Source organism: Telopea speciosissima, chromosome 2 (genome assembly GCF_018873765.1).
Source record: "Telopea speciosissima isolate NSW1024214 ecotype Mountain lineage chromosome 2, Tspe_v1, whole genome shotgun sequence".
In the NCBI taxonomy this organism is placed as follows: Eukaryota; Viridiplantae; Streptophyta; class Magnoliopsida; order Proteales; family Proteaceae; genus Telopea; species Telopea speciosissima.
In genome coordinates, this window is record NC_057917.1 from 78,516,962 (window position 1) to 78,537,728 (window position 20,767).

Consider the following 20,767-nt stretch of genomic DNA (forward strand, 5'->3'; position numbering starts at 1 on the left):
AATTAACATGTGAACAATTTCTTGGAGTACATGCATCTTCAATATGACCAAGTAGCTTGACAGTTAAAGCGCTGAAATTTCCATTGCTTTTTGAGTTGGAATTTTCTTTTGCAGAGTGAGCTATCCCGTATCCCTTGTCAATTGAAGTATCATTGATCCTGATTTGGCAAATTAGTAGTTGAGAGAGAGTTGAGAAGTTACTCCTTACTAGTGTAACTGTATGAGATGCACAGGTACTTTAATAATGATAGTGGCAATATTATAATATTAATATTTTAGTATTGTGCTTATTGTTATCATCGTTATTATTATTATTATTAATTGGTAGCAAAGATCTTCTCTGAAGGAAGTAATATAGGAAATTCTAGATCACTGAACAGGTTGAAAGCTGTTGTCTAGTGGTGTCATATTTCAATTGAACATTTGAACTGCAGTGAACTGAATATAATGCATATAGTTTTCAGATATATATTTTTCAGATATGTACAATTTAAAATGAGTGTTCATGTACTTTCAGAAGAGCAAAAGTTATAGGAGCAAAAGCTATCACAGTTGAGGAAAGTATAGAAATTTTGTGTGTGAGGGGGTCTTGATTCTGGACCGAACAAGAAATCCTTTGTATGGCTCAAAGGAGGGAGCTATACAGTCTTGGTTGCAAAATTTTCAATAATGCCAAAGAATTAAAAAAATTTTGATTTTTACCTTCTCTTCTGGGGCCTTTTCATGTTCTTCATCTAGTCATTGCAGAAGTTTTTTGTTAGGGCAGTGGCATTTCAGAAAAAGAGTTTCATGATCATTAAGCATTTCTGTAGTGTGGATTGTGGAAAATTACTTCTTGCCCCTGTGATCCACATGTAACTACCTCCTTCAAGAAAGTGCCTTTACTCTGTATTTGTAATAGTTGAACCCTGACTATTAACATGAATGTCTACTTTGAAGCCAGATTGGAAATACCAAGTTGTCTTTGACTTCCTAGTTTTATTACTTGCCCATGTAGATGGGAAGGAAAGGGTTTCAAATTTCCTTATTGTTTTGGCTGGCTAAATCTTTTTATGTAGGCTTTTGGTGGAATGTTTGAATATTTCCATCTCACACAACTTTATTTTGTTGTGGTGATTTTCCTTTTGTTTGGCTACTGTTTGCAGGCATTACAAAGGACTCTTGAATTTGAGGAAGAATTAGCTGAGAAGTTTGGTGGAGGCACCCGCAATAAGGAAACTGAGATTGAAGAAATAGATAAAGCAGAGAGTAACAGTCAAACTGTATTAGATATCCGAAGGAAGTATGAAAAAAAGCTTGCTGCTCACCATGGAAGTGGAACTGATGTATGCATTGTAAATTGCTGCAAGTAATTTGCATATTCCATGTGTTATTAGGTCATCAAGTCTTTTTTCTTGTAATCTGATGGCAGGAAACGGATGGGCCTAAAGATTTTTCAGTGCCAGGAGCTGGGGTATGTTGTCTAGTTCTGAGTTGTATTGTTTTTTTATTATTTTTTGATGAGTTGATTATACTAAGCTATTACCTGATGGAGTGATGGATCATATGGGTAATCTACCAACATTATGCAGTACATAGTCAAACAGTTGTGACTTGTGAGCCATCCTTCAGAGTTGTTTGATAAGCTGACCATAGGGTCAGTTGTAACTTTCTGTATCTATGGCTGCCCATTCGACAGACAGAAAATTGTATTGTTTTCACCCTGAGAATATCCTAAAAACGGATATTTTTGATCATTCAGTCATGACCGTTACTCTATATCCTTGGTGAGATCTATTTAGATGTGGGCCTCTCGCTTCATGTGTGCCACCTTTGGTAGATTGTCCATTTGGTCTTTTGTGAGGTAGCTGCCATTCCTTTATAGTGTTTTGTCTTGTTTCAGCCATTAACTTCACACTCCACTATATGTGTTTTTATTTATTGATTTGACAGTTCAACTTTCGGGGCATTATATCATCTTGCTTTGAACCTCACCTGACAGTATATGTAGAACTAGAGGAGAGAACTCTAATGGAGAGTTTGGAAAAACTTGTCCAGGTATTTTTTATTTTTGAGAATATAACACATTGTATGTCTTTTTTATAATATTTGGGGCCTTTAATAATATCTTTGCTGTCTTATCCTTCCTTCTCCAAAAATAAAAAAAACAAATGTTCACGCCAAGTAATTGATGTTTATAGGAGGAATCCTGGGATATTGAAGAAGGTCAGACAAATATTTTATCAAGCAGCATGCAGGTACGTCTGTTGGAAGCTGGTCTTTTACTTTTTTCTTCTGTTTTCTTTTTTGGCTAGCATTTTTCTGTATTGCAAATGTGGTAAGCCCAGCTTATGTAAATACTTGTTCTTTTTGTTATTCCTTCTATTTTCCCTCATGGCAACCGAAGTGGGAGGCCCAAATAGTGAATTTGTATTGCAATTTACAACCTCACCATCATCACTTTTCAATTAGCAGACCTATAACCAAATAAAAGGTGCGAACTAGGTGTAATTTTTGCCGGTATCTTCTAATTAAGAAAGACAAAATCATGCATCTTGTAGCATGTAGGGAATGGAGTGAAGCAGGTCAGATTTGAGACACCATTTTAATCAGGTTTAGATCTTAGAACTAGATCCAATTTTTTTGTTGGATTTGGTTTGGACAAGATGTTTTGTATGTGGATCTGTATCTTCAAATATTGGTTCTTTTGATTTGCCATATGCAAGCCAAGAAGGAAAAGGGGGAGGAGGGAATGGAAAAGTTAAAACCAGAGCAGAAGCATCCAGCCTGAAGAATACTAAAATAGAGTATTAGGATCTGTATGGTAACCTTCCAAAAAATGGATTCTGGTGTTTGAATCAGAATGGTTGCCATACAGTGATACAGATCCTTAGTGCCCATATGGGCTATCTGACCCTTATCCAATTTGTACTCCTGATGCATTTGAATCTTCTATTGGATATGAATAATAAGTATGGTGTCTCGATCTGGATTGCGTAGTAGAAAATTTGGGTCTTCAAACTTCTTTATTGGATCTGTCCAGATCTGAATCGTCCATGCGTTAGTGGATTGCAGAAAACAGTCATCTTTTTGTTCTTCATCAGATGGTTATTGGGATGACAGTTGCCACAGCTGCATGTGCAGAAGAGAGGATGAGATGGTGAAATACATAAATTCCTTAAGCTAGCCACTCAGCCACCGAATGAAAATTTCTATCAACATAGGCCTGTTTGCTGCATTGCCCAGCCATTAAACCTTGCTTTTGTCATTTTCTACATGTTTAATTCAATAAGAACATGAGCCTGTAGGGGCTAAGAAGAGGACATGCTCTTCAGTAATTATTTGAATGCTTTCACCCGCGCATATCAGTTATGCTATACATGATCACATATTTGAATCCAAGAGCCTCCAGACATATCATGATTGTAACAATACATTGTGATTCATTGTTCCAGAATTGGAGGAAGGCTTCAAATTTGCTGCCCCATTTAATATCAATGCACACAAATTTTAAAATAACATCAAACAACAACTATTCATCAAAAAGCACACAAACAGAGTTGGAAAAAAGATCAAGAATTTTGAAGGAAAAAAAATACAATAATGGTAAAATATCAACATGAAAAACCTCGATCACAGCTATGGGGTAGCATGACTGCAGCCTGCTAAGCATAATTCCCAAATCTTTTTCCTTGTAAAATCTAATCTCTTACAGTATTACCAACAACCTGTATTTATAAGCCCTAAAGAAACCTCCTTCTCAAAAGCAAGGAAAGACTAAATTATACTAGAACATGTGACATGTGATACAAGCTATAATTGATGTCTTGAAAAGAAGATTGAGTATTATTTATTTAAAAATAGAGGTTTGAAAATATTGCTGGAGATGCTCCTGCTTGAGCAGCATTACCAGACGTTCCTCTCAATTGGACATTATTGGATACTTATTGACATGTTGGTTAATTGGAGAATCTAGAAAACTGAAGTCTTTGGGGGTAAACTACCTTATGAAACTTTGTAAAATACTAGAATGTAGAGATATTGGCTCTGTGATGCTGGATTAGGTCTCTATTTTGATTGTCTTTGGAGAAAGTGATAGAATTGATCTTGGGAATAATATGATTTCAATCCTATAGTGCTAATGTATTTTTTTTTTGTCATGATTGTGGGTACATCTTGACAATTTTTTTAGACTGAATAGTCAATCCCTGTTATCTATTAAAAGATCAAAAGGTTTAAAAGGAAAGAAAGCGCACTTTAAAAACACCGAATTGGATTCTAAAACTCCTAGATTGAATTTGACCACTAAATGGCTAGAATGATTTGCATTTCCCCCCTATTTATTCTGCTTCTAGAGCTACTAGTTCTTCTTTATTACTTTGTAATTGTACATTTGTACATCTTTATTTATTTTCTTGAATATGTAGTTTTAAGTCCAGAAGTCTCTTCTTCATGAATTGGTTAGGAAGTGATTCAACTGCATTGGTGAGGACAGGTTTATAGGTCATAGTTTTGGAAGAAATAACACCCTTTGAGCTTGTTATTTTTCTTCTCCTTTACCCCTGTGAAGCAGATACCAGATAGAAATTAGTTTCTTCTGTTGACACTTTTGTTAATTCTCTCTCAAAAAATCTGTGATAAGACTAGAAATTTTGCCTTATTGCTGCTTGACGCTGGGAAATCAATGGCCGCCTTTTCCTCATCTCCTACAAAAATGTGAATATTCCCTTGCTGCTGGTTGAATATTACAATCTACATGCGTGGATTCTGTGAATTCGAATATATCATTGCTACAATTTAGTGTATCGAGCGTATAATCTCTTCTTTTTTTCCACATTTGTTGCAAAGACTTAGTTTCCCATGTTGTGTTGTGTAGGTATTTTTGGTAATCAGGAAAAGTTTAAAGAGATGCAGTGCTATGACAAAGAGCCAGACGTTATTTAATTTATTCAAGGTAATTCTTGTAACTCATTTTTTACATTTGTTGGAGGTTGGTTTGTGTAAAACTTGTAATTGAGCCCAACATTATTGAACATTGGACTTTGATTACATCTGTAAATTTAAGGTGCTTCCTTTGTTGCTATATTAATTTAGTTTTATAGGTATTAAAGAATTCCATTGAAGACACGGGGAATGGGAAGAAGTATAGTGAGCTCTACATGCTGGTACTAAAATTGATGCAACAGTGGCTCCTGCAGTTGAATTTGAGCCTGCTATTCCTTTTTTTCCCCTTATTTGGGGGGAGGGGGTGGTGCTGTTGACAATTTTGGCATCAGTTTGTAAGAACCATGGGCTCTGGGCTGTGCGGTCTTGCTCTCGGGGTTAATTACTTAATTATAAAAGGTGGGTATTCCCTTTTGTCTCAGAATGTCCATCTCATCATTGCCTTGAACATATGGAACTAAATCTCGTTTGAAACTGACCGAAACCTCCGAGTTGTCCCAGTTTCAGGCCTGCCGAAACGAAACCAGGGTTTAAAACCCATGGTCGAAACCCAAGTTTCGATCCTGTGTTTCAACCCAGAGAGGCCTATGGTCGAAACCCAGTGTCGAAACCTTAAAACGAGATCCAAGTAGTCTCGGTATCGGCCTGACCGAAACTAGCTGCAAAACTGTGATCTCGATTTTTGTCTGAACATCCTCAGGGTGACTAAATGGGGTGTCTGCAAATCGCTTTGAAATGTTGGATGTGAGGGACTACAGAGGTGACCATTAGAGTAGCCGAGGCCTGCCTCCTACTCATCAGGAGGTAATAAAGGCAAGCATTTCTGACCACTTAAAGGAGGTGACCACCCCTTGCCATATACTGCAAAGTTGGATTGCCACTAGGAGACATTGAGGCAATGGAGTTAGGACAGAGGGATGGAAGCAGGGGAAAAGTCTCTATCATGGTAGAAGTTAGTTCCGTTTTTGTTGTGGAACAGGGTGGCTGGGGATGGTTTTGGAGTTTTCTGAGGGAATTGGAGTGTTTACTGTCTTCTTGGATTGCTGGGGCGTTTTGGGGTCTTTACTGTCTTCTTGGGTTGTTGGGCTTGTTTTTAGCAATATTTGAAATTTTTTCTAGTGGGTTATATCAAACCTGGGGGAATGAGAAATATTTCACCAATTTCACAGGTTTCATTCAAAATCTCCCCAATTTCAGCAAGTTTGTGAGCTTTTGACCCTGGGGAAAGAAAAGTAGTTCCATAATTTTGGTAGATTTTTTGCTTGAAATTTGTAACATTTTTTCCTTAGATTTCCTTTTTGGGTTGATTAGTTTATCGTAGTTATGGTCAATATGCTGTTTCTTAGTTCTTTGTTTTCTGTTACTGTTTTTAATTTTTCATTTTTAATACTTCGAGATTAGCCTCCCTGTTTATATATTTTTGTTTTAGGAAAGCTCCCCACTAGACTAGCGGTTGGGCACTATGTAACCTGGACACTTCTCTTTTCCGCATGTATCATGTTGCCATGACATGGATATGGGTGCGAGATCCATATCCAAGAGTTGAGGTTTCGGTTTGGAGGCCGGTTTTTGCCCTTGCTGAAACCAACATATCTCGGGTATTGACCACTGGGCCTATTGAAACTTAGGTTTCAAGGCCCAGAAAATGGTTTTTTGGCCCTTTTTTTGTACTGCATATTTTTTCCATTTGACACCTATTCCATGAATTAGTTTCACAAAAAAACCTCCCAAAAATGGTACTTGTGGTTTGGATCCCACCCAAGTTTGCTAGTGTATGCTGAATGCTGTTGTACACTAGCCCTACTATATACAATGACTACATATAATGTAGCTACTGGAAATGTAAATATGCAATTAAAACAATCAAAACATGCATTAGGTTAGAGAAATACTAGTATAGAACACTCACCACTCAATTTATGGAGTGTCTTGGTGGGTCTAATCCACCAGCTGCGTACCACTGAAGATGTTGGTGATGCTCCTTCGAATGCAGCACATATGTATCACATGACATATTTTGTGCCCAACATTATGTCTATATACTAATTCTTCTAAAAATTATATTTTGGGAAAAAAACCATTACCTTCAAGTTCCAATGACGCAAATCCAATGTTGGAACCGCTTCCTCTAAAAGGCCGACCTTGTAGGAAAGGGAGGAAACAATATGTATATCAAGCAGGAGCTCTAACACGGCGGACTATCCAAGGTGGACACGGGTGGATAAATGCATTTTTTAACATCCAAGTGGTGGAAGTGTTGAATGAGTAGAAAAATGCCAAAAAGTAGGAAAAAATCAAGTGATCTGGCCAAAAGCTACAAGTTTTTTTGGCCAAATCTCCCTTGGCAGTGTCGAACCTTGCGAAACTCTCAGCTCTTGGCCGACCAAGTGTCGAGACTTGCAAAACCTGTCAAAACCTGTTATAAACCAGTTTCGACCCTTGGTTTCGTGTTGGACAAGGTCTAAACCAATTTGTCTCTGTCGAAACTACAAGTTTCGTCTGAAACTAAGAACCATCACATTGAATCCATTGCTGCATTACTTGGACTTGGCTGTACTGTTTTCCTTTAGAAAGGGGAAAAAGATGTGGGGAAAACAGTCCTACTGAAGGAGGAGAATTTGGTATAATTTGAAAAAGGGGTAGGAGAATACGTGTAGTTGGTTTGTTGGGTTTATAGTTTATAGCAATTAAGTACAGTTTCACATCCTAAAGGCTAGAAGAACTCTTATTTGGTATTTCATGGTTATTGTGGTCAAGGTTCTAAAACTCGGTCTAGACCATGATCTTGACCAGGTCGAGTTTTCCGAGATCTCGGCGAGACAGTGTATTTTTTTTTTTATGTTTCGGAATTATGTTTCGGTGAGCATATGGCCATAGTTGGCTCCAAAACTTTAAGGTAAGCTTGTTTTAGGCTTAATTAACATATTTAAAGGTTCTAGTTGAAGAAAAAAACAACACCCAATTTGGTGTTTTGGATTTGCACCCTTGGTTGGCAGTAAAGGCCGAACCCTTAATGTAATATTGCCTATTCTACACATTGTTTGAATGATATGAGACATAATTGGCAAGTAAAACAAGTAAATTATGCACATAACATTGAATAATTATTTAAGAAATAGTTAAAGACTTAAAGTTTCTGCTACAAACCACAAGATACAATGGATAATACATAAGTCATAGACACCTTACTACCCTAGTCTTCCACGTCTTAACTCCCAAGTCCCAACAATACAATACTATGAGTATTGAGGAGGTCGATTCTCGATTCACCGAAATTTTTCGGAGATTCTTGAAATATTCAAAATCTCGGTCGATTTTTTCGAGTTTTTACATTTTTTTGTTTCGTATAATAACTCGTCTCGAGAAGCTCGAGTTTTCTGAGATCTCGCCGGGATCTTGGCTAGATTTTGAACTATGATTGTGGTAGGTATTTATTGCTTTAGGCTTTTATTGGTTCTTTGGGCATCTAAGTTACTGTTTTCCCTGGACTTGTATACCCGTCAAGAGATCTTGAATAATCCTTAAATGTTTGTAGCATGTTTCACTTACAATCGAATTTCCGTTCACTGGCTTCCAGTCTTGGATGCATGACTCAGTCATAGTTCAGATTGAAAGAACCTGGTTTAAAAAGAAATTCTTATGATTCAAAGAACGTGACAATGGAGTCATTTCTGTCTTCAGGTATTTCAACGAATTCTTAAAGCATATGCTACAAAGCTTTATGGGCGGTTACCCAAAGGTGGTACAGGGATTGTTGCAGCTGCCACTGGCACAGATGGACAGATCAAGGTAGCCACAAGTAGATATTGTATGCATAGATGTGAATAATGTTTTTATTTTTTAAAATTTTTTTTATCAGTCCACTGAATAAAGCTAGCAGACATCTGACAGGGACGAGAGGATGATCTGCTACATTGTGAACACAGCAGAATATTGCCATAAAACGGTCAGTTGGTTTATTGACTTCCATCATGTGTTGGAGAAAATTGGATAATGCTTTTCTTATACTTCAGGACTTGATATTTTGATTATTTCACGAACACTTCTTGACAATTACATTGGGTTGGTTATTGCAATCTGGTTTGATGAATCAGTTGATAGGTGATTATTTACTGGGTTTTCAGGTAAAATTGGGAAAGAACTAGCTATGAACTGTAAAAAACTTATAGAAATTGTTAGATCTCTTAGTTTGTGGAAACATTTCTATTTTCAATATTTGTATGATGAATTTTCCATTTCAAGTCAGATCAGGGGGGGGGGGGGAATGAAGAAAATGTTATGGTTGTGAAGGTGTGGATTGTTCCTTATAAGTTTATTACTAGATTTGAGTTGAGCTCTCCACACACACCGGGAGTGCTGCAGATTTATCACCAAACTAGGCCTCTTTGCTTAGGAATAAGTCTAGGGTTGGGTTGTATACATGTTGGGCCTTTGATCCCATGGGTTTTCTATATAATAGGCCACTTATATGAGCCTAAAGTATGGGTAATTAGGTTGCATATGGGATTAGCTTCTATACTTAGTTTATTTTCATGTTAAAGTGTTTTAAATTGAACCAATCCAAAACTGGTTTGAACCAGTGGTTCAATTTAAGTTACTTGAGTCACCTTTCTTTTAATTAATTTAAAGTATATTTGGGACCACACCTCTCCACGATTTTGAGAGAGGTTGTGATTTGTAATTAGAGTCGGCTAGGAGCTTTTAGACTCCTAGCCTGATTAGGACAGCAGGCCTTTTGGCCATTATCAATAATAAAAATCGTGGGGACTCTCTTCAGACTTCACCTCTGAAAATTTGATTCTCTTTGAAGCTGCTCTGCAACTTGCTTTCTCCATTGTAGTTTTAGTCTTGTCTCTGATCAAGGCTGGTGGAATTGGTGTTTGATCCAATCGACACCTTGCGGTGCGAAGTCCGGGTGGTTCTATTGAAGCTACTTTCAAGTTCTAGTTCAATATCTAGTTTTTATTCAAGTTTTCATCTTCAAACAAGCTGCTTCCAAGGATTCTTTGCAACAACAGTGAGTTTGAATCTCCCCATCCCCAACCTTTCTTCGCCTAATCCTCTAAACCACCCAACCCTAACATTCCCCCTTTTGTTTCCAATTTCCCCAAAAACCTACTTTCTGCCCAGCATATTCTGACCATCAGAAACCCTCCATAGTCTGACCGAATGTCTCATTCCCCATAAGGGAAGCTCGATCCAAACCCCTGCCCTAGGTGACCATCCTAAACCCTAGATTCCCTCATCTTCCACTTTTCAAAGCCCTAAACCTAAATTGCTGCCAATCCAAGTTTGCACTCTTAAACTTTAAAACTTAACAAGACCTTCACTGATAGACTCCCCTCCATCAACTTAACCTAACCTTACCTTCAAACCCTAGGTCCCATCATACCCTAACCCTAATTTCACAATTTGCACATATTTTGACCTAGCCAATTACCTAGTTCATAGCAGATCCTGTTTTTTGGCTTCTAGTTGGTCTCCTACTAATCTAAAACTACATTAAGTGGTATCGGAGCATGGATGAACATGGTAGACCAATGCTTCTAGCAACACCCGATCCTATGGCTACTATGATTGAGATGTTTCCAAAGTTCTCTGTTGAACAGAGAGCTATATTTGAAGAAATAAGGTCTAGATAGGAAGCTATGTATGAAAGGTTGTAATTAATTGAGCAACGTCAAGCTACTCCAGTAAGGGACAACAACATACCAATGGAAGAGGACAGATATCAAGTACAGTCTCAAGTTCATCGACCTCCTAGTAGGCACAGAGAAGGAAAGGAATAGTCTAGACCTCCAGAGGCGTTCAAGTTGAAGGAATATGATGGCAAACATGATCCACAGGTATTTGATGATTGGTTAGCTGCTTAAGATGATTATTTTGATTGGTATGATTTGCCTGAGTCTAGAAAGATGACACTAGCGTGTACTAAGCTAGTGGGTTCCGCCCGTGAATGAGAATGATCTTGAATACCCTGGTAGAGCACTTGTTACATGGGCAAAGATGAAGCAAGAATTGAGGGACATATCTACCACGGGCATTCAAAGCTCGACGGCAAGGTCAATTAAATTCTCTTCGACGACATTACCACGGGAGGCCTTCAAAGCCGAAGACAACTTGAAGCCTCTTACAATGAATTTCAGTTTGCAAATTGAGGTTCCACCACTAAAGGAAGCATTTAATGAAAAGGAGCCTGAAGTTGTAGATAAAGCTGAAGTGATCACAGTGAATTATGATAATAATGAAGAGGCAGTGCTTGAAACTTCAAAGGTGGAAGATTCTACTGAAAAGGTCTACTTGAAGAAATCAAGGTAGATAAAGCTGAAACAGTGGAAGGTGAAGGGGTGGTCAAGAACACTCCACAGGAAACTATTGGCATTCAAGATGTTGTTCTTGAAGAGGTGGAGCTTGTGCCTCAAGTCTTAGATGAATAGGATACCTACGTTGAAGACTCTATGAATACGACATACACAGTTGATATTGATTCAGAGGTCGAGCACATAGAGTTTGTTGTGCCACCATGGTTCTGTGAAGAGAAAGCTCCATGCCTTGAAGACTTTATTTCTAATGTTCCTGCATCACCAGAGTTTTGTTTGGGAATGGTTAAAGTTGTAACTCACATGTTGTTTCCCCCTCATCACTACAAAATTCGAGGACAAATTTTTTCAAGCTGGGGAGAGTTGATGCAGATTTATCACCAAACTGGGCTTCTTTGCTTTGGAATAAAATTTTCCTCTTTTTCCCTACAACAGCTAGGTTGCTTTTATCCAGAATTGCTGTCAACCAAAGGTATGATGGGTAACAATGCACTGTGCTTGACCGTTTGTAATCCTACAACGGAAACCCTTCAACATCCAAAAGAGCTTCCGCCAAGATCTCTGTACTAACTTGGTATTCTCTTCAGTCGGAGAAGACTAGCCGCCTACAGTAAGTTGAGAGGATAGCATAAGCTAAGCAGCGAAAGCAGAGTAGGCAGCGAAGGAAGCCGTCTCCTTATTCACTACTGTAAAAAAGATTAAGTAGTTGAACATGATCCCGTGTCTGCATTGTTAGAGTTTATGTAATAGGGGTACTTTGGTAACTCGTTTATTGTATTGTCACCTTAAGTTGTATTTTTCTCTTTTTACCTTTTACCTCCCTATGGAGGTGTATGTAATTCCAGCTTTATGATTAGTGAAGAATATAGGGGAGAGAAGTTGATTCTCTCTCCCATACGGTTGCACCTCATTTCTTCTTCTCTTCTCAGATCTTACCTTCTTGCTTCTTTTCTTGAATCGATCCTTGCTTATTTCCAACTTGGTATCAGAGCTTGGTTTGAGAGTCGACCAAGTTTACACTTCCTTTGTTCCTCTCTTTGGAACCCTAGAAAAGGAGAGGGTTCCAATAAAGGCTATACCATGTAAGATAATACACTTAGAAGATCTAATAGAGTTCTACCATCTACTAAAAGACCTAATGGAGGATGATTTGGGGGTGTGAAGGTCGATTGAAGAACAAGGAGCTCAATACAGTGTTACCGCCAGCCTCCTCTTCATGATCATGTTTCTCTCTCATCAAGCCACCATTGAAGTGTAGCTAGGCTTGTTAGAATTGCCTAGGAGGTAGCTTTCACCTCCCTAGGGCCTCGGTTGCTGAAGTGATGTCCTATGGAAGCACAACTCATTCTCTCTCAGCTTCACAGGTACCGTCGATTTCAGATTTTCCTCTCTGTTTCATCAAAAATGCCTTGTGATGTGTTGAATAGTTGTTGTTGGTTGGAGAGTTACATTATGTGAGACTTATTGGTTATTTTGGAACATGGTTCAAAAACTCGTCTCGAACAGCCATCTCGACTAGATCGAGTTTTCTGAGTTCTCAAGATTTCAGCGAGACAATGTACTTTTTTTTTTTTGTTTTAGAACTATGTTTCAGTGGGCTAATGGCCACAGTTGGCTCCAAAACTCAAGGGAAGCTTGTTTTAGTCTTAATAAACATATTTAAAGCTTCAAATTGGAAAAAAAAATACACCTAATTTGATGTTTTGGATTTGCATCCTTGGTTGGCATTAAAGGCCGAACCCTTAATGTAATATTGCCTATTCTACACATTATTTGAATGATATGAGACATAATTGGCAAGTAAAACAAGTAAATTATGCAATAATGAATGAAGACACATAATATTGAATAATTATTTAAGAAATAATTAAAGACTTAAAGTTTCTACTACAATACTACAAACCACAAGATATAGTGAAGTGTTCACACTGCATATTACATAGACACCCAACCCAAGTACAATGAATAATACATAGTTCACAATGCACGTTACATAGTCCCAAGTCCCAAGTCCCAAGTCCCAAGTCCCAACAATACAATACTATGACTCTAGGAGTATTGAGGAGGTCAAGATTCTCAAAATATTCGAGATTTCACTGAGATTTCTCGAAATATACAAATCTCGGTCGAGTTTTTTTAAACATTGCATTTTTTTTTATTTCGCATGCTATCTCATCTCGACCAGGTCGAGTTTTCCGAGATCTCGGGGCGAGTTTTAGAACTATGTTTTGGAATGAGGCTACATTGTGAAAGGTGCATTTGATTTGACTATCTTCAAGAAATTATGGTTTGTTTGCTTGCTAGAATTTTTTTTTTGGGTAGAGTGTACTCCCCATTTGATTAAGGTATCACGTTAATTCACTAAGTGAGTGCATATCAGGTTCCTCTGAAGGTTATCTGATTCTAAATTGGTCTGCTTCTGTGGTTTTATATTGACTAACTAGGTCTTTGTACTACAGTCTGGTGAGCTAGCAGAAAATGTATCAAAAATCATTGATTCTCAATATGCTGACAAGGTGGATATGTCAGAAGTGCAGGTAATTTAACCATTTCTGTACTGGATTACTTAAAACCATTCCATGCATCATAATGGTATCTACGCAACTGTACAGGATGAATTCTCTGCAGTAATTACAAAAGCATTAATGACATTAGTGCATGGTTTAGAAACCAAATTTGATGCTGAAATGGCTGCAATGACACGTGTTCCTTGGGGCACACTTGAAAGTGTTGGTGACCAATCAGAGTATGATTTTAATATTTGAACTTGTTCTACCTTGAAAAGTGATGTCTTTGCAGGTGCTTGTGAAATAACAAATTGCATTTCCGTGCAGGTATGTCAATGGCATAAATTCGATCCTCACAAGCAGTATTCCTGTGCTTGGCAGCCTATTATCTCCTGTTTACTTCCAATTTTTTCTTGATAAGGTGGTTATATGCACTTACGGAGTTCAATCTTTTGTGATATTTTCTTTTCATTTCTAGTGGAATTTATACTTTAACTGGACAAAATCTCTTCCAACTATTTGGGGTTGGCTACATGGATCCTGTTTCATTATTCTATCTTGGGCATTTCTCCTATTTAGTCATCAAGGCTCACGTCTTTTTTCACCATTTACATCCAAGTCCTTGATGACTTACCCGTTGTCCTTTCAGAGCCTTCAACTTGTACTGTATCACTACTCAATAATGCTATTCTGAGTCACACTCTTAGTGAGACCATTTTATAAACCTTACTTAGTCTGAGATTTGTTTGGTTCTTTGCGTAACGATTTAAAATCAGGATCTCTATTTAGATACCCTGTGTCTACATGATGATTACCAGCTTTGGCATTATAAGGTAATATTTCATGGCTCATTCTTTCCTTATGGTCAAGAATCCATTTCTCTGTGATGCAACATACTGGAACACTTTGACTGTGAACCCTTATCCATTGTGACAATATTAATGGTTTCTCTTACTCTTTTTGCCCATATTAATGAGATTCGGTTACTCCATGCCAAAGAATTAAATTTTGAAAATGTCTGAAGTTAATTTATGATATTTAGATGCTTTATTTGTTCATTTTTTAATATTATCATACAGCTGGCTGCATCTCTTGGTCCTCGCTTCTACCTCAACATTTACAAATGCAAGCACATTTCTGAAACTGGAGCCCAACAGGTAGTAACCCATTTTCATTGTGCTCACAGGCAGATACTTGAAGATTGATCGTACAAAGTTGAAATTTTAAGGCAAAATCCTATGAACTTTAACCACTAACCAATGGCGGAGCCATACCTATTATACTCATGTAGGGTAGAGGGTCCACCCAGTCTAGACTCTAGAAATGATCAGACTCGACTCTTGAGCAAATCTGTCTCATGTTTTTTGAATGATCAATAGTGAAAGGCAGAAGGGGCAGAGGACATAATCAAAATATCTACAGGTTGGATCCCCGGGAGTAAGGTGATATTGTAGGTGGACCCGACCTTAAATACATGCTCCTTACTTATGCCCATTATTGAAGGATGGTTTGTGAGACCCTGTCTATTAATCATCCCAATGAGAAGGAAACTTAAACCTAGAAGTGGCTTTGTTTGGATACAATTTTAATTCTAGGTTCTGGTCCAGAACTACAAATTGGTGCTTGTTAGGCATGTTTGGCTGAAATCTGGTGGGTCAATGCCTAATCACACCGCTCCCCAAAATCCTCAGAATCTAGAATTCAGCTCAAGGCCAATTCCAGATTTTGGGGAAACTTTAATGAGTGGTTCTTGAATCTGAGAACTAATTTTTTATGCCAGAATTAAGGCAATGAGTGCAATTTTAGAATTGGTAGAATCATAAAATTCCAAAATTAGATATGGTTCTTTTGTTCTTATTCTTTTCCTCAATGAATTTGCAGATGCTTTTGGATACGCAGGCTGTAAAGACAATCCTCCTTGATATTCCTGCTCTTGGAAAACAGGTACACTCTATAGCCAATACAAGTATGAATAAACTCTTAACCAATGCGACTTATGCATGTTTCTTATTGGCGGCTCAATAGTCGTAATTGTGGGGTAAATTTCTTTTTGCTCAGATACACACCCTATTTTAGATGCAGTGCTGCACAATTTGGCAATAGGCTTGTCACTCTGGACTATCAATTTAGGCACCATCCTTTTATGCAAACTCCTACAATCTCCATCTGTTGGTTGATCCTGAGTCCTTCAATGATTGTCAAAGTATATTTTCATGTATATTTAGGATATTAATTGATGAGGAAATATGTAAAGCTATCTGGGTGGTCAAACTACAGCTGATAGAATAGATTTCATAATCATGGATGATATCTGGCAAGGTTTATGCTATGACGGGTGGATTTGATCAATTTGATGGAGGTATGGTGAAAATCTTAGGTCATCGGGTGGCTGATTTGCTTAATCTCCGAAAACACCTAGTATGTGATCTTCTAGAAAGGAAGGTTCAAGTAGGCAGGTTTGAAGGTTTATACTTGTTAATGGATGAAGAAGATGGTGGAATAATAAGGTCAACAAAAATAACACCCAGGCTTCACACCATAAGGTGGTTCGTTTGATCAAACACCAGCACGAGGAGTCGTAAATAATGAGCATGGAGTCCTGAGTAATGAGCGAATGAGCAATCAGCAAGAAATCACAGCAATTTTATTTATCAAATTTGCGTACAATACTTTCCCCCTTACAACCTTATATAGAAAACTCAAAAGTAAACTCAAACACTAAAAAGGAAAGGCCTAACCCAATCCTTAACTAATAAGGTATCCTAAATTGATTAGGAAAGTGAAATAACAAAGGAAAGTAGGAAAAAGGCTTAAAACATGGCTGGGCTTATAAAATCCTAATCCAGCCAACTAAAACACTTACTAACAATTACTTGCAACTTAGGTTCAGAACCGATTCAATTGAACTAACCCAAAACAACTTAAAAATAAACTAAGTAAAGAAACTAAATAGCTAATCCCGTTTGCAACCTTATTACTCATGCTTTAGGCCCATAAAAGTGGCCTATTACATTGAAAACCCATGGGATCAAAGGCCCAACATGTATGCAACCCAACCCAAGGCTAATTTCTGTTAAAATAAGCCTCTTTAGGTGATTTAACTGCATCAAACCAGTAGCCAAACAAGATCTGCATCAGTGTCTTGCCAGGTAGTGGGTGCGAGGCATTCCTAAGTGATATTAACATGGTTTGAAGAAAATTAAAATAAAGTTTTTTTTTCTTCGTATTCTTAGTCTGATATTATGGTTGCATATGTGGATGTGATATAAAAGTTGACTGAAGTTTGTCAATGAACCAACTCCAATCTACCATCTTGGGACCCTGCGAAAGAAGGATTTGCACCGGTTACAGCCTTAATGAAGTTATTCGAAGGAATAAAATAATTGAAATATGGTTTTTGGGTCATTATGCTTGTAATTTTGGTTCACCGTGTATGTTTATGTTTGTTTGATCATTCAACTATGCTTAAAGCTACATTTGTTGTGGACCCAAATTCAGTCCCACCTTTCTAGCCACTCGTTCCAATGTAATTTTCAACTTATACCTTGGTCTTTTAACTTCTTTAATCTGCATCATATTTCCTCGTTATTGGCGTACTAAATGGCATCCAGTACAAATGCCCATACCACCGGATACGACTCTCCTTCAACTTATCTCTTAAATCTCATCAATTTTTCTTTTCCATTCGTATTTTGCCTTTTCTTGTCTTTCAATTCATCCATCTCAGCTTATTATCCTAGATACACTTGCTTATGGGTTGTTTCATTCTATTGTTGCTCTCAAGCCTGGGATAAAAGGTGGGTTTGTGCGTTAGGTCAGCACCTAACACCACAAATATACATAGCCAAACCTTTACTGCATATTTTAAAAGTTCTCTATTTCAACCTTATGGGAGTCTAGAATCAATTTTGATCACATAAGAATCCTTTCGGCATTGCCCAAGAGAAGTCTCTTCTATAAAGTTTAAAACACCTAGGTGTGACCTTTAGGCAGTACCTCTTTTTTTTTTTCGGTAGTACCTCAATGGATATCCTTAATGGTGTTACCTTAGAGAATACAACTTGATTGAAATTAGTCTTTAGTGTTTGATCTGCCACTGGACTTTGTTTCTGGTGCATTAGCCATGCAGTGATTGATCTATCATTGTCCAAGCAATTTGGTCATATCATTTTGTAATTTAGAGTTTTTTGCTTGTAAGCCATACAACTTGCAAATTTAGGATAAGTTGCATGTAACACCTTGTAGTACTTGAAGTTCCTGTCTAAGTTTAACTCCCCTCCCCCCCCCCCCCCCCAAAACAGAATTCAGGTGCTGCTGGCTACTCAAAATTTGTCAGCCGTGAGATGAGCAAAGCTGAGGCACTTTTGAAGGTAAGTTATTGAATCAAGATTGTGTTCATTTTTTGGGAATTATCTGCTCTTGGCTAATTTATAATATTTTTGGTCAGGTTATATTATCTCCAATTGATTCTGTGGCGGATACATACCGAGCTCTTCTTCCTGAGGGAACACCTTTGGAGTTTCAGCGGATTCTTGAGCTTAAGGTTCTGCTCCTTTAATTCACAACTTTCTTTCATCATATTTAGTTTATTTTGATCTTAAAAGTTGTTATTCCCTTTATTTACCTCTAGCAAGTAGCAACGAGGTAAGGACTCTTTATGTGTTGCGTTGTAAGGACCAAGGATAAATACAAAGTTGAGATGGTATTGGTACGAGTTTATGACACCTTGAACTATTTAGTTTGTGTCTTGGACATTAAAGTCGAGACCAAGGCCAACTTGGGCCAACTGATTCTGCTAAGGTTGAGACCCCTTTATCCTGCCACCTAGCGACAGGAAAATGTTACCTCAGAGCTTCTTTTTTTTTGTAGCTCTTGTAACTGCAACCACAAGAAGGGTCTCTGTGAGACTCTCAAACCAGGAAGAAAAAAAAAAGGTGAATACTGATTTAAAATTGCTCTGATACCAATCAGCACTGACCAAGATTGAGAAGAGGAAGGCAATAGAGAGAAGATGGAGAGAAAATCTGAACACGATGGGATGAGATAATCCCAATCATGGACCAGCAATACCTTTATAATAAAACCAGAACTAGACTCTTAATAGGAAACCACCAAGAGTCCAAGACAAACAACAGAAAGCAAAACTACAGAATGTTCCTTCTGCTTTGGGGAATGGATTTCACAAAACAGGGGGGGAAAAAGGGAAATGTTACCAGCTAGTTGTAAGCATGCATAGCTATATCCAATAGTATCCGTTCGATGCAACTCTGCACCAATCAATCTAGCTGAGTCTTAGTGTAATTTTTGGAGTTCACTTGAGCTGAAGACGGATAAATGGATATATTGAATGAAAATTATTCTCCATACCCCTGTTTCTTTTAGGGAAAAAAATATAACTTGTATCTTTTAAAGTGTGCAGAACTCTTGTTGCAGCCAACTTGCCCAATTGCCCCTAAAAGCTGTTAGACACTAGATGATAAAACTATACATAATCTTTCTGTGACCTTACTACCTATGAATGGAAGCTTCATGCTTGTACACCCTGATAAATCTAGGCTTTCACCAGAAACGTTTTGATATGTCACTTGGTATGTAATCACTCAGGGTGTTATACTGCATGCTGTGAAAGAAAACAAAAATTAATTTTTGTTTCGGAAGGATTAAATTCAGCTACTTTCACAGAATAGTTGGAAATCAGATCCTGCAGCAGTAGGGTCGTAGAATCTTTGTATGACTCATTGTTTAACCTTTAAAGTACTCAGTTTTTAGCATTTGTCAGACTCATGGCTCACTATCGAGCTGCAGAATCACACTGTCCAGCACACTGCCATCTGAAATAGGGTTAATTTTAGTGAATTTGCTAGATCCAACCACGTTCTTTAAGTTTGGAAATTTTAAATTATTACATACATATCCTTTTTATATTTTCTCTATTAGCTGACCTGCCTAGAGAATGGATTTGCAGGGTGTGAAGAAAGCAGACCAACAGAGTATTCTGGATGATTTTAACAAGCATGGGTCTGGGATTACACAACCTTCTGTGGCTCAGTCAGTTGTGCCAGCTGTCCCACCTGCCCCAGCTGCTCCTGTTGTGGCCAATCCTGCTTCAGTTGGAGCAATAGTGGTGTCCCGAGAAGATGTGCTCACCCGAGCAGCTGCACTAGGACGGGGTGCTGCCACAACTGGTTTCAGAAGGTTCCTTGCTCTTACAGAGGCAGCAAAAGATAGGAAGGATGGACCTTTCCGGAAGCTCTTCAGCCCATAATGTGCTTATGGCATCGATTTCTAGAGAAATTAACTGCAGCTTCCAAAAGCATACGTGTGTTTCTCAGAGTAGGTATTGTTGTAGAGGTAAGTTAAATTTTTCTTTTTCCTTTTCAACAAGTATAGTCAACCATTATTTTACCATTGGAAGTGTAATCAATCAGTATCCAATTTTTTAAAAATCAAAGAAACATGCTTGTGTTACATAGAAGATATTGTAATTGAGATAATCCAATTTTGAATGCTTCACCATCCTTACTACCCTTCACAACCCCTTCCCCACCACCCCACCCCCCAACCAAAAAGGGGAAGAAAAAAAAACACTAGTAAGTGTATTATAATAGTGCTCTAGTGTTGGATTGATGGACCACCTCATCAGTGGGGTTTTGCTTAGGTTTGTAGTGATGATATCAAAGATCCTAACCAGTGAATCAGTAGCATATTCTGGATGGCTGACACCACCTTACAATGTTTGATAATGCAATTTATTTCATGATTCAATTATTTCTAGAGCTTGGATCTTTCCTGTTTCTATCATCAAAATGGTGTTACATGTCTTACATATGGTATGCCATGAAACAGTGGAATGGGAATGTATTGGTCCAGTTTCTTCAAATCTCAGTAGCTATTTGGATCTGTCAACTAGGTCATTGATCAGAGCCTCAAGTGTTACAATATTCTGATGGCTGATGAATATCAATATACTGGACAATTGGAAATTGTTATGTTGCTGCTCTCTATTTCTTATTGGGA

At 37.9% G+C, this 20,767-nt stretch overlaps 1 protein-coding gene across 1 annotated transcript in view; it reads left to right on the top strand.

The window, feature by feature from the left end:
• The window catches only part of LOC122651541 (vacuolar protein sorting-associated protein 53 A), a 39,649-nt gene extending 19,378 nt beyond the window's left edge, over positions 1-20,271 (top strand). Inside the window, exons 10-24 of the mRNA XM_043844957.1 lie at positions 1,146-1,325; positions 1,412-1,453; positions 1,933-2,037; positions 2,181-2,237; positions 4,856-4,933; positions 8,605-8,712; positions 8,804-8,869; positions 13,703-13,780; positions 13,856-13,989; positions 14,078-14,171; positions 14,830-14,907; positions 15,632-15,694; positions 18,052-18,120; positions 18,198-18,293; positions 19,716-20,271. Of these exons, the coding sequence (XP_043700892.1) occupies positions 1,146-1,325; positions 1,412-1,453; positions 1,933-2,037; positions 2,181-2,237; positions 4,856-4,933; positions 8,605-8,712; positions 8,804-8,869; positions 13,703-13,780; positions 13,856-13,989; positions 14,078-14,171; positions 14,830-14,907; positions 15,632-15,694; positions 18,052-18,120; positions 18,198-18,293; positions 19,716-20,015 (1,548 nt within the window). The 3' untranslated portion in view covers positions 20,016-20,271. The remainder of the gene's footprint in view (positions 1-1,145; positions 1,326-1,411; positions 1,454-1,932; positions 2,038-2,180; positions 2,238-4,855; positions 4,934-8,604; positions 8,713-8,803; positions 8,870-13,702; positions 13,781-13,855; positions 13,990-14,077; positions 14,172-14,829; positions 14,908-15,631; positions 15,695-18,051; positions 18,121-18,197; positions 18,294-19,715) is intronic.
• Positions 20,272-20,767: the final 496 nt, after the last annotated feature.